The following is a 12,827-nucleotide window of genomic DNA, read 5'->3' as shown; positions in this document are numbered from 1 at the left end:
TAAAAATTATGAGATGGTTGGCAAAAGCAGAAGCTTGTTTCAGGGTTCACTGATTGAATCTTTTTGTCATGTGTAGTTATTTGTGGCCATGCAAGATACCAGCTTTCTGAGGAATTATTTGGGTGATAGTGTTGGTGACTGTTGGCATTATTTGTATAATGACCATCAAAATAAAAACATATAACCAAACAGGAGAACGTGATGCTGTTTTTTTGAGGATAAGGCATTTGTTCGTCAGCAGAAGAACYGAGTTTCCAAACTACATGGCTGCCAAATAACTGGTATTTTTGTTACTGCTTATCATAACTCAGATGTGAACTTTTGGCGTAAAGATGGGTGCAATTAGTTATCTTCGGCATTCCTCCACCTTTGATTGTGTTCTAAGTCTATTAGGTTACTATGCCCTCCATGTCCTGTATATTTTTGTTAAAGTTGGAAATGTTGTTAAGGAACTTTTTTTTAAATGTTTTTGCATTTTTATTAGATTTATTAGATTTACACATTGCTCTACCAACCATTTGAGAGTGACCAGAACTGTCCTCCATCAAAGACTAAACATAAGAGTTACTCATTATACAGTTGGAAAAATTATAATGCAAACAGTAAGCCAGATGGAAAATTTTACAGGCATCTTTTCATGTCATGAATGATGCTGTCTCTCTGGGTTATGGGCTCTCTGCTCTCTCAACTGCTGTTCCTTCCCTCCCTGGCTTCCCTCCAGAGCTGTTAAGTTTCAGCCAGGGAAGAAAGGAAGATTTGAACTCCTCTGAATTTCCAAGTCTGTGTTTTCTGTGGTGTGGCTGGTGAGCTTTGTGTGCGAGAGTGTTGGCATGCCGAGCCACGGCGATTAGCATGCTGCTTGCCGAACAAACAGGGCTGCTCTCCCTGAGCCCAAAGAAAGGCTGGGAGCAGATGTGGTGAGAGCTCTGCTCACCAATCCTGCTCTGTCATGCAGARTGGGTAAGAGCTGAACACCACCAGGCTCCTCTGGTCACCAGTTTTTATGAAAACAGGTCTCCACCACACGCTGTGGTTCTGTTCCTCTGTAACTCTTCATGTGACAGCTTAGCTTTAGGTTTGAAATGAGAAGCCTCAAAGAATATCAAGCTGTCCATTATATCTTTACTTGTCCACACATCTACCATTGCAGTTGCTGATTTAGAAATGTCTATATCTAAAAACTTACACTCTGCTGACCTTCAAGATTTATCCATGTAAAATATAWTCACTGCTTCTGTAAAAGGGGAGTGGTGTACATGCATATGTGTAAGTATAAAGCCTATACACATGCAGATTTAATCCCCGTGGTGCAAACCAAAGTGTCATCAGTTGTACTTGGTTTGAAATAGACTTATATGAGTTTCTGCTTAGTCTCTGTTATTGACTTAATCTTTACCCTTTGAAAAGGGTGAATCCTCCAGAAGAAGTGTTACAAAATTGGTGTTTCTTCTTAGAGACAGTAGCCATGTGAAGTGTAGCTTCAAGGTTTTTATTTAAGAAGAAAGCACCTAGCTCTTTTCTCACTGGCTTCTGACTGGTTATGGTTGGAGAGGCAAGAGAGCAGTTATGTTAACTGGCTTGCTCATATCTGTCATGCAAAATGTTTTCTGAACAAATTGCTTGCTTCAGTGATGGTGGGCTTTTTCATGTCTACTTCTCCTGCTCCCTTCAGAAATCCTGCCTTTTCTACTCTGTAACATGGCTGTATGGCAGCCTCCAGCAGTAGGTGGAGAAATTAGTGGACCTTTTTCAGTTAAAAAAGTTGTCAACATCTGGGTTTGAAAAAAAGCAAGTCAAGCTTGTTTCATATGTATCTGGTTTTCAGACAAAATTTCCACTGACTTTTTAATTATGTGACTAAAAATGTCTTCATTTCTTCATTTTGCTAATGGTATGACTGTTCATGAGCAGTTACTGAGTTAGGGAGAAATTGTTTTTGTAWGGTTTTTTTTTTCAATGAAGGAGAATTTAAAGTATTGAGGTTTTATATTTTTTTTGTCTCTTTGCAGGATAATATAATACTATTCTTAAGAGGCTGCAAAGAGCTGGGACTTAAAGAATCTCAGCTTTTTGATCCTGGTGATCTGCAGGACGCATCAAACCGAGTAACCATCAAGTAAGTACAATAGCAGTTTGTGACTAGAATGTTACAGCCTCAGGTGTGTGTGATGCAATAGTAAATGTTTAAGAGTGAGCAAAAAGGCCATTGATCTGTAATTAGCATAAGACAAATAGGAAACAGAGATTTCGGGGAAACTTCAGTGCTGGGAAGAATAGATTGTTCTAGTTTTGTCCCAGAGAGAACAACCACGGCTCTGTTAAATAGAACAGAGAATGCTTGGAGGATRCTCTTGGACCCACAGTGTTACTCTTGGGGTTGTCCTGTGCAGGGCTAAGAGATGGACTTGATAATCCTTGTGGGTCCCTACCAACTCAGCTTATTCTGTGATTTTGTGAAAGTACTGTCTTAGTTAGGCAATGAGATTCTGAGGCTCTTAAGGGTTTTCCTAATTTAAATTGATGGCATTCTTTTTCTATCTGTCCAGCTAATAAAATATTGTAGTCTGGAAGAAAAAAAAATCACAGCTCTGTTATTTCATATTATTCTGATGGTGCAATATAGGACATTTAGAGGCRTCTCAGATTCTATGTGATGCAGGCATAAGCATGGCGTCTTCATTTTCCTGCAAGAACTATAGGTTGGGGCACACAGTAATTGAGCTGAGGAAGTCTGTGTGTACTGGAAATGCCACAATTTAGATAGCTCTTCACCAGAGCACTACCACAGAAATTGCACAAGCTCCCCACCTTCCAAAAGCACCCCACATTTTCATAAAATTAATAAAATGTGTAATTGGTGTTATTTGGAAGTTTTCCTGAAAGTTTTGGGTCTATCACATAATGTTACAGTTATAACAAGTTACTGCTCTACAGACAAGCAAATGCTGCTGAGTTGATTGAATGGCCTCRTTCCATTTGGCTAAAAAGATGACTAATGAAATCCTGGTCAGACATATCCATTTTAGAAAAGTATATGGAAACAATTTACTAAATTTCAGTAGCTTTTTTTTTTTTTTTTTTTTCCTTTTTGGCAATGGAAGCTGGGCAAGTTTTCATGGTGTAGAGGCATTGTCTGGGAAAATTCAAAGGCTCTGAAAATCAAATTGGCCAGTGTCCTTGTTTTAAGAAATACCATTTTTTGCTYCTTCCCAAGTTTCTGACTCTTAACATGAGGTTCTTCTTGCCCTCTACATGGCAATGAGTGGGGGCTATGTGATTTATTTCTTCTAAATCTGATAATACTTCAATGAAATAGGTTCTCCATGATGTTGTGTAAAATCATTACAATGAGTGACTGGAGAGAGCTGCAAAACAGTCCRTAATCTCCCCATAAAACCCTACTCTCCATATGAAACCAGAGAGAAAGAGTCTTTCTGATAAAACCCTTCATTTTTTGGGGTAGAGGATGGATGTAGTAYCTTGGTGGAGGCAGGTTGAGAGGTTCTGACTAGGATGGAGCTYCAAGGAGCGCTGTCCAGTGTGTCACCAAGTTAAACCTGGCATCATAARCCCTGTAGAGCTGGCCTGGCCCTCCATATGAGGGCTTCAGAGAAAGCAGCTGTGGAAATGAGCCAAATGTTTTCCTAGTGAAGTCCAGTTTCACGCTGAGTAAGTGAGTTGAGGTGTACAAGCCAAGTCCATGACTGTTGTAGAGAAATATGTTGAAGATTGTCTTCTGCTAGCTAGTTCCCAAAGCATGAAGGTGATTTTTTCCCTCTTTGAAGATTTTGGGTTATTTTTTCTAACATGGTGAAAATGTTATTTGTTCTGTGGTAAAGGATGGATATGACATTATTGCATATGATTAAGATAATGATATTTTATTAATTTTTTTCAGGTAGATGCTATTTGAGGCATTACATCTTTTTTTTGGATCATTCTGTTTATGAAAGTTATGAGCTAATGCTGTAAGGAATTTTTGGTGACTTTTCAAACAAGACTCTTTTCCACTGTTATTTTGCTAAGAAAAAAACCAGGATTGTTCTGTTTTTTCTTATTTTGTGGATATTGGTGGACAAAATATTGGCTTAAAAARATGTTATCAAAAATACTTTGCTTACCATTGCCTGTATTTACGACTTTCATTGTTTTAACAGATTCAAGTACATTTATTTTTGGTTTTGTCAGATAAAAATTAAACTTTAATGCTGGAGTGGTCTTACTGTTGTAATAGAAGACAATTCCACTATAAATAATCAAGACACAATCTTTACTAAATTTAAAGTAGTCCTTATTTTTCAGCACCTAAATGTGATGCATATTTTTTTCATTTTTTAATGCTTTCTTTGCTGGGTTTTGAAATGTTGCATATGTTTGCACAAACTTTGTGCCTTGTTATTTTTAACATAAAACTGTGAGTCTTCCATTAACATAAGAGAAAAAAATAAATTGAGAAGGATGATGCCAATGTTCAGTCTGAGTGCTGAAGTATACATTTAAAAAATAAATGTTTTCCACAGCAGGTTCTGTTTTAAATGGYAGGATCTTTGTTGCTTTGCCCATTTGCTTTGTTCTTTGTAATGTTTGTTTCCACCGAAGCACCCGCAATATCTCCTTCATGTTTGGTGATGCCTCTTGTGTRTGTTCAGTTGCTTCCAGAATCTGTATGGGTTGCATGATTTATTGCAGAGCAGAATCCARCTGTTGGATAACTGCAGAATGTATTTTAGCAGTGAGGACTTTTGTCTTCCTTTTTTAAGAAATCAGCAAGTCTGTTTAAAGGAAATATTTTGGCAYTGTCCTACTTTACTGGGGACCATTATAAACACATTTTCTTTTTGTACTTCCAGAATTCTAATTTAATGATTGAAATAATGGTGACAAAATACTCCCATGTTATAAATAAATGAATGTGTGAACTACATCTTCTTAGCTTTCATGTTCTTCCAGGCAGCAGAAGCATTCAGCAGGCTTTTGTTAGTAAAAATGTGATCTTGCATAAAGCTTCTTGGGAAGCGTGTCTACTTTCTGATTTTTTTCTTTTTTTTTTTTTTTTTTTTTTTTTTTTTTTTTTTTTTTTTTTTTTTTTTTTTTTTTTTTTTTTTTTTGGTAGTTGAAAATTTTTTGTTTTTTTTTTTTTTTTTTTTTTTTTTTTTTTTTTTTTCTTAATGTGTTTGTATGTGCAACCAGGAACATTGACTATAGTAGGAAGCTGAAAAATGTAAGTACATCTCTTTTTTTTTTTGTCTGGTTCACCCTGTAATTGGTCTGAGCAAGAATTATGTCAATAAAAACTTGAGTACACATGAGTATTGCTGAGCAGTCCTGAATGCAAACCTAACTAGGTTCTGCTGGAAATTTGGGTAGAGCTGCTGTGGCAAAGCAGCCTTACAATAGAAATAAAAGATACTCTCAGATAAATGATAAAGAAAGTGATTTCTGTGCTGTCCAGTGTGGTGTTTGCTGGGAATGGTCTGACTTGCCCATGAAGCCATATTTTTGTAGCCCTTCATGAATATATAGGCATAGAGTACAATTGCTCAAAGCATTTAAAATGAAGCAAAATGACCATTAGATTGGGATGCAAGGCCTTACTATCACGTTGCTAGCTTTCTCATTGTTCTTCCAAATAAATTAGTGTTTTCCCAGAAAGACTATTTCCATTTWACTTCAGTTTCCTGTTAATTTAGACTAAGGGCAATAGTATTGGATCCTGTAATTGCTCACTAGAAAAGAAAACGTCTAAAYTTTGCTGGTCTCAGTTATTTTCTGAAAGCCTAGCAAGTAGTCTCTCCTTAATCAGGTGTAAACTGGTATGATTTTTATTTCGCTCTCATCCCTATAAACTGATAGAAAATGCCAAGATCATTTCTAATAACTTTGAAAGCCAGTAATCATGACTGCCATGACTGCAGGTTAAAAATAAAAAAAAAAGAAAAGCCAACACCACAACCACCCCCTCTCCCAGATTATTTCATCATGTCTTTCCAATGATGAGTACAGTAGTATCTTGTGCACACAGCACGCAAAGTCACACAGTTTTAGGGGAAGAGTTCAGCTTTGATATTTTAACATTTTTGTGGGCACTGTTTAAATGTCTTTGTATAGATACGTTGTTTTAAAGGTGAAGTTTCAAAAGTACCCTTCATAATGTGCTTGTAAGCAATATATGCTTTCCAGGCATATGATCCTGCAGCCTCCGCTGGCAGCCAGCTCTAATTGCTTGCAAATGTGAAATTATCTGCTTTTTTTTTTTTTTTTCAAATAAAGAAAGGCAAGAGAGAGAAAATTATTAAATGCTAGCATTAATAAGTAAAAATACTACAACCTTCATCAGTGAGCTGAATGGAAATGAATTGGACAGTTTCCTGGTTGCTATAAATACTATTATTTGCAAATACTTTCATTTAACTTGAGAACATACACGGTAAGATTTTTTTGCCAAGGYTTGTCAAGTGGTACTGGCTGAAGAAAGACAGTTCAGATAAAGGKTGATTCAAGACAAAAAAAAATACCTGCTGGCGACACCACCTCTTTTTGCTCAGCACAGCAGTTTTGATTTCGATCAAATTTGGAATTTTGATTTGGAACTTTAAAAACAAAGGAAAAATTTTTGAACTTTATAAAAAAAGTTACTCAATYCTTTCATGACCTGTAAAATGTTTGTAAACTGAAGAAAAATGTAATATATATAAAATGCCTATTTTATATTATGTACCATTTTGTTTTTAAGCAGAAGATAATTTAAAAGATAAGACACGCTGTATCCTTTTCTGACAGGGCTTGAGTTGCAGTGCTGCATAATTTTGGACATTACACTTAAGTGAAACATGGGGATGATAGAGCAAGTTGATAAGAAAAATCTAGCATATGTTGCTGAGGAGGAAGCACTGAAGGAATGTACATGCATGTTTTAGTCAAGAAGAATCTGAGACATGTCTGTTCCCAGTGAAATCCCAATTTGAGATTTCTTCTAGTCTTGTTTCTTTTAGTTTGCTATTATCATGTGAAGTATATGGCCCTGTCCCATCAGGACATAAAATACTATATTTCAGTTTATGTAATTTTTTTGATACAGGTAATGGCAACTGTTATTTATTATTGGTTGCATATCTTTTGCACATCAAAATATTTCCTCTTCTGCAGTTAAATGCTCTTCAATGTCATGGAATACGCCAAAATAATGAGCATTAAATGACAAAAAGCCCTAAGTTCTGAGATGATGGTTTGTCATTTTTAACCAGTGCAAAACACTGAACTGAATTGCCTTTGATGAGCAGTTTCCAGTCCAAATAGCTGCTGCACAGGTATTATAAAAAAACCTTGCTTTAAGAGGAGACATATGTGGGTGTAGAAAAGGCTTTTCCCTGCCTGGTATAAATGTCAGCATTTTTGGAGGTATTGGATTTGACCATCCTAAGCATCTTAATTTCTCATTTTCTAAAACAAGTGCAGCACCAGCAGTGTCAGGTCAGATTTCTTTGCTACTTTCAAGATCAATTCTTGGTCTTTTTTTCCTCACGAGTTTTGAAGCAACATTTGAGTTACGGAGAGGTATCAAGGCAGAACTTGAAAGAAATCACTAACTTTGACCCTGTAGTCTGATAGAATGACAAGATGCTCATGGCTTTTGATTAATCTTTGGCTGAGCATTTCTTAAACTAGCAGAAGCCTGGAAATAAGTGTTCCTGTGTCATCTGGTTAGTTACATTGAGGTGATTAAAAATGGGATTCTCTTTTCTGTCCTTGAAATAGACATATTTGAGATGCTTTTCGGCAGGCAGACATTCCAGGTGTTTTGTGTATTTCCTTGGTCTTAATGGTTTTCACTAATGACTACTAATATTAGTACTSTAGGGATTTTTTTGTATTGAATTTACAAGCAAATATATTTATGCATGTTTTCTAGAAGTTTCAAATGTATTTGTCTAGTTTTTCTACTCAGATTCATTATTTCTGTTTGTTTTTCCAGAYAGACATGACAGTTTTATTATTTTTATTTAAAATACCAGGGAGTTGATAAGTTAYCTATTTTATAGGACTGTTTAAATTTTCATAGTAGTCTGATGTATTTATGTTTAACCTTTGACAGACGCTTCCCTTTCAGTTCTGATTTATAACAAAATCTTGTACTGCTGTGCAGTTTGGAATAAATAAGGGATGTTAGAGGGAAGTAAATTTAGCTATGGGACTGTGTAGATGGTGTAAATTAATTCTTATTAATTTCTGCAGGTATTAGTCACCATTTATTGGCTAGGGAAAGCAGCAAACAGTTGCACATCATATAGTGGATCAACCCTGAACCTGAAGGAGTTTGAAGGCTTCCTGGCACAAATGAGAAAGGTATCATTTTCTTTTGTTTGGGGAATRGAAATTTACTTCAAATTTCCCATAAATAAACTGTTTCTTACTAAATTTGAGAGAAGGGGGTCTGGAGTACAGATTACTTCTTAAAATCTCTACCTGCATCAAAAATGCTTCTGATTCTACCAAACTGTGAAAACCAGTTTGGCAGCCAGCTTTGTGGTGGTATCAGTGATGCAGCAAGTGATGTAAAGTAGGGCTTTAGAATTGTCATATGGCTCTGTCATCTTAATTGTCATGTATTTTGTTTTAATTATTTTCATTTATGAAACTGAGTTTCAGCTAGAAGAGCTGAGACTCAAAAGTAATGTGGCAGGACTCACAAGAGCATAATTTTTTCTTCTTTAAAACATTCAGTCTCATGGGCAGCTTTTTTGGTTTTATGTTGCAACACAGAGCATCAAACCAAAGGATCTAAATAAAACTGAAGTGGAGGAGAAGGAGATTATGTTTCACCAAGGGCATAATTACGATAAATCTGTTTTTACCAAGCTTTAAATTCTGGTTGAAATCATATTTGGTGGTTTATGATGAGCTGATCTCTGTTGGAAGGGAAAAGTTGTGATTGCTCTAGGGTGGTTTGGGGACTTATGGTTGAGCATTCCAGCATGCCCTGAACCTTGACATCAGACACTTAACTTCATGGTTGATGCTGATGGTTAACGTTGGTAACCAAACAGGCATTTCTTTGGGATGGAAGGGGCAAGAGGCAGGCATGGCAAGATGGCAGCTGTGTGCTGGCATCAGGCATGTGTTGGACAGGGTGCTCATGAAAGAGCAGATATGAGATAAGAGCAGGAAAGAGGTATGTTATGCAGTCCATGAAGAGCTTCATGCCTGCTGTTCCCTCCCCACCTCATGTAGCAGCTGTGTCACCACAGGTAGTAGGGTTTGGGGACCACGGGAGTTTCTCTGGACTGAACTCTCCTTGAGCTCTGTGCTGCTGACACTGTACCAGCTGCAGCTCTTCATTCTGGGATCCCACAGGGCAAGCACCACTGGAGAGGAAGAAATGCTTTGTCTTACTGATAGCAATTCCTTTACCCTGGTGTGACCAGAGAACCTTAATTAGATGGGTAAAATTCCTGTTTGTGAGCCCAGTTCCTGTGAGCAAGCAGGTGAAAATGGAGAGGAAAAGAGAACATCCTGCTTCTCTGAGAAGTTTATTTTTGTCTTCATTTTAATGACCTGTGCTTATGACTTGGAACTTTGGTGCTCATGAATGATATGACTGAGCCTAAGCAATAAAGAGATGAAGTTAGTACTTGAGTTGTTTATGCATAGAWGATGTGGGGAAGGAGCAGTTCACACTCCAAAGAGTCTGAAAAGTGAAACAAACCCAAACAAGGGAGCTAGCACAGAAAAATTGCCTAAGTGCAGGTTGTCACTATGYTAGTGTTGTGTGGTATCATGATTCATTTTTTAATGTTTAATTTCACACCATGAGGCTCCTTTTTTTCCAGGTGATACTTACCCACAGAACTAATCATCAGAGCATTTTGGAGGTCCTATCTTGAACTCTTTTGTGGGATGAAATGGGCTAGGGAAAAAAAGGAAGTGTTCTCCAGGGAGCTCATGGTCATGAAGGGCCTGGCTGAGCATTGTGGAGCACTGCAAATTAAGAACAARAGCAAGAGCCTGGTACTTGATTTGYTGCAAATTTTGGATCTGGGAGAAGAGTAGAGGTCTCATAAAAACTATATATGCCTTTAATGCATAAAGAGAGAAATTTGCAGTCCTGAAAAGTCCTATTTAGGGTGATGCTCTTGTGAGGACTGCTGGCAATTTCTTTTATCACCTCCCTACTCTTGTACCCCAGCAGTATTTCCCACTGGCAATTGTGGGCTTGTAGGTTACTGCATTTGAAGAGGATTTGGTTGTAAAATATAACATGTTAATCATGCTGTGCAAGACTCKGATGTTCTTTATAGCTGAGCTCGAGTGATGAAAAGACACTTTATCACATTCTCTACTGGCATTTTTTCCACAGAATTTAATAACTAAATCGACCATAAATTCAGTCTGGTTTAGTTTTTCTGTTGTAAATCCTCTCTACCCTCCTTTTTTAATAAGCAAATCAAAAGACTGCTCTGATGTAAGTTGTCTCAGACTCATCTTTTTCTACTTCTCATGCTGAAGGGGATATTAATTTCAAATTTTATTCATGCTACTCTGGTTTTAATATCATTAACTATTCAAGTACTCATTCTTCTTTACTTTTAAACTAGAAATTCCCAATGACAAAATACTCACAGGCTTTTTATTCTATTCAGTGGGTGGAACTTCCGGACAAATGCATCTTGTGTTTGGCAATCAGACTTTTACTGCCATTCAGTGACGCACTGTGTTTTTAATTAGATAATATGAAAGACTAATGTGCTGTTGTGTGTCATGTCSGGGTGTTATCAGTCCCACAGATAACCACATTCCCACTGACAGCATTTGGGAGATGACGTTTGTTCAAGGCAGGACAAGTACCCGTCTGTGTGACGGCATTGTGTTGTGAGAGTGTCTTTGCCAAGGCAAAGGCTGTAAAGAACATGTTTACAGAAGTCTAGGATCCTGTCCTGGTGCCTGCCTCCTAATTCCTAGTGAACAGCATGCAAAATTAACATAAACAGCCCATTGAAAGTAGGTTCTGCAGAACTCATTAGTTCACAATTGGACTGTTTTCAGACTCTGGGAGATAGTGAATGCAGGATGGGGCTGTTTGCCCAGTTTAAGTCCCTCTAGCTGCTGAGCAGTTCTGTGTCATTCAAATAAAGTAATTTAGGAAAATGGAAGTGTGCCTAAAGATTGAGAATAGCTGATTAGAATGAAAGGATGAGCAGATTTAGGGAATTTCGATTTTTAAAAGATTTTTGGATCATTTCACAAACAAATCAAGGATTTTGATAGGATTTGTAGATTTTTTCTTGGCTGTGTGTAATTCATGCAGATTTCAGGGAGATAGATTTTTGTTGTCTGTTGTTTCTATCAATATTTTAGTTCACTAAGMAGAACTGGGAAAGAAAATTACATAGGATTCATTACAACTTTGTTAGATGCATTTTGTCAGTTTTTAGAAAATATTTTCACTTCTATTTACAGAGAGGTTACTTAATGGCATTACCACAGTTTAGCTTGGCCTTAGACGACCTTTGCCGCTGCCCTTAATGTGGTATTTTGGCAGATTAGTGGTGAGTGGCACTAATTAGGCCTTCTTCCTGAAAAGTTTGCTGGGCATTTGATCTGATGTCTCTCAGTCTTGCTTCAAGCCTCCCTCTGTTTYACCAGGGGAGTGTTGGTGTGTTACTGGAGGGCTTTTCATCACTTTTCCAGCAAACCTGCTTTTTTGTGGAGGTGGCCTGCCATAGCATACTGTGATATTCCTGATTGATCTTCTCATAGCAATACTTTCGACAAGTAAAACCTTAGCAGTCAGGGACAGTGGGAGMGGTACTCAACATGGCCATTGTGCTCCAGCTAGGGGTAAGCAGGGGGTGTTTCTTAATTAGGAATTAATATTCAAATGCTTCTGGGAAAAAAAAAAATCACATTCCAGCCTCTTTGGGTCACAAAATGTCAGTCTGATAATGGCACCCACATCTCTGACTTTACTTACTGTCGGAGGAGAAAAAAACAGATTTATCTTTGAACAAAGTTAGTTATTTTTGTTTTTTCTCAGTCTGTGTGATTGTAATTAATGTTAAGACACTCTCTAAAACAAGGGATTTATTATAATGCAAGGGTGAGGATGGCTTCTATTGACCTTTCCCTCTGCTGGAGTTTCAGTGTTTTAGTATGTGCTGCTTGCACTGGAAAGAATTTATAATCACAGGGCTGTCAAAGACAACCATTGTTCTCCCTGCTCTGAACATGTGGGTCAGCTACAAGTGCTTTCATATCCCCCAGAGCCAGGAGCTGGCAAAGAGTAAAGAGCACAACTGAATTCTTCTGAGGCATCGGGAAAAGCATTTTGCATATTTTTCATTGCTGATTGCTTGAGAAAGACATCCCTCTTTCATAACAGGAATTTCTCTTCAAGGTAGACGGAGGCTGGGGCACACTGCTTTATTATTTTGCTGAGCTGAAGCAGCAACAACAAGTGCTGGGGTCCTGGCCAGATACAATAGATGGGCAAGGAGAGGGGAGGATCTTTTAGAAAACAGCAAACTTAAACCTGATACAGGCACGATGTTAAAATTGTAGTGCCTTTGCCTGTGCTATGGACTGTGGACGACAAGTCGAGTTTCAGGTTACTTTTACTTCTGATCAGTTTATTAACTGGTCTATTGGAACTTTTTCTCAGTCCATTGTACTAATCCAATGAGAGTAGTTTCTTTAACAGCATAGACTTGCAGTTTATTGCAAGCTTGCACTTCGTTTTGAAGGGAAGAAGGGGCAAAAATCAAGGAAATCCTTTTTTGGGGAGGAGATTTTTAGTCTTTGGAAAGGTGCTTTGCTTTCTGATGTGTAATGGA

The 12,827-nt window shown here is 37.5% G+C and overlaps 1 protein-coding gene across 1 annotated transcript in view; it reads left to right on the top strand.

Moving 5' to 3' along the window:
* LIMCH1 (LIM and calponin homology domains 1) overlaps nt 1-12,827 on the top strand; it is a 173,341-nt gene that overhangs the window by 98,833 nt on the left and 61,681 nt on the right. Inside the window, exons 4-6 of the mRNA XM_057371762.1 lie at nt 2,010-2,116; nt 5,191-5,221; nt 8,233-8,343. Of these exons, the coding sequence (XP_057227745.1) occupies nt 2,010-2,116; nt 5,191-5,221; nt 8,233-8,343 (249 nt within the window). The remainder of the gene's footprint in view (nt 1-2,009; nt 2,117-5,190; nt 5,222-8,232; nt 8,344-12,827) is intronic.

The sequence above is a fragment of the Malurus melanocephalus genome, unplaced genomic scaffold (assembly GCF_030028575.1).
Source record: "Malurus melanocephalus ecotype Western Australia unplaced genomic scaffold, MMel_1.1 scaffold_157, whole genome shotgun sequence".
NCBI lineage: Eukaryota > Metazoa > Chordata > Aves > Passeriformes > Maluridae > Malurus > Malurus melanocephalus.
Note: the sequence above shows the minus strand (reverse complement) of the source record. Positions and strands in the feature narration are given on the sequence as shown.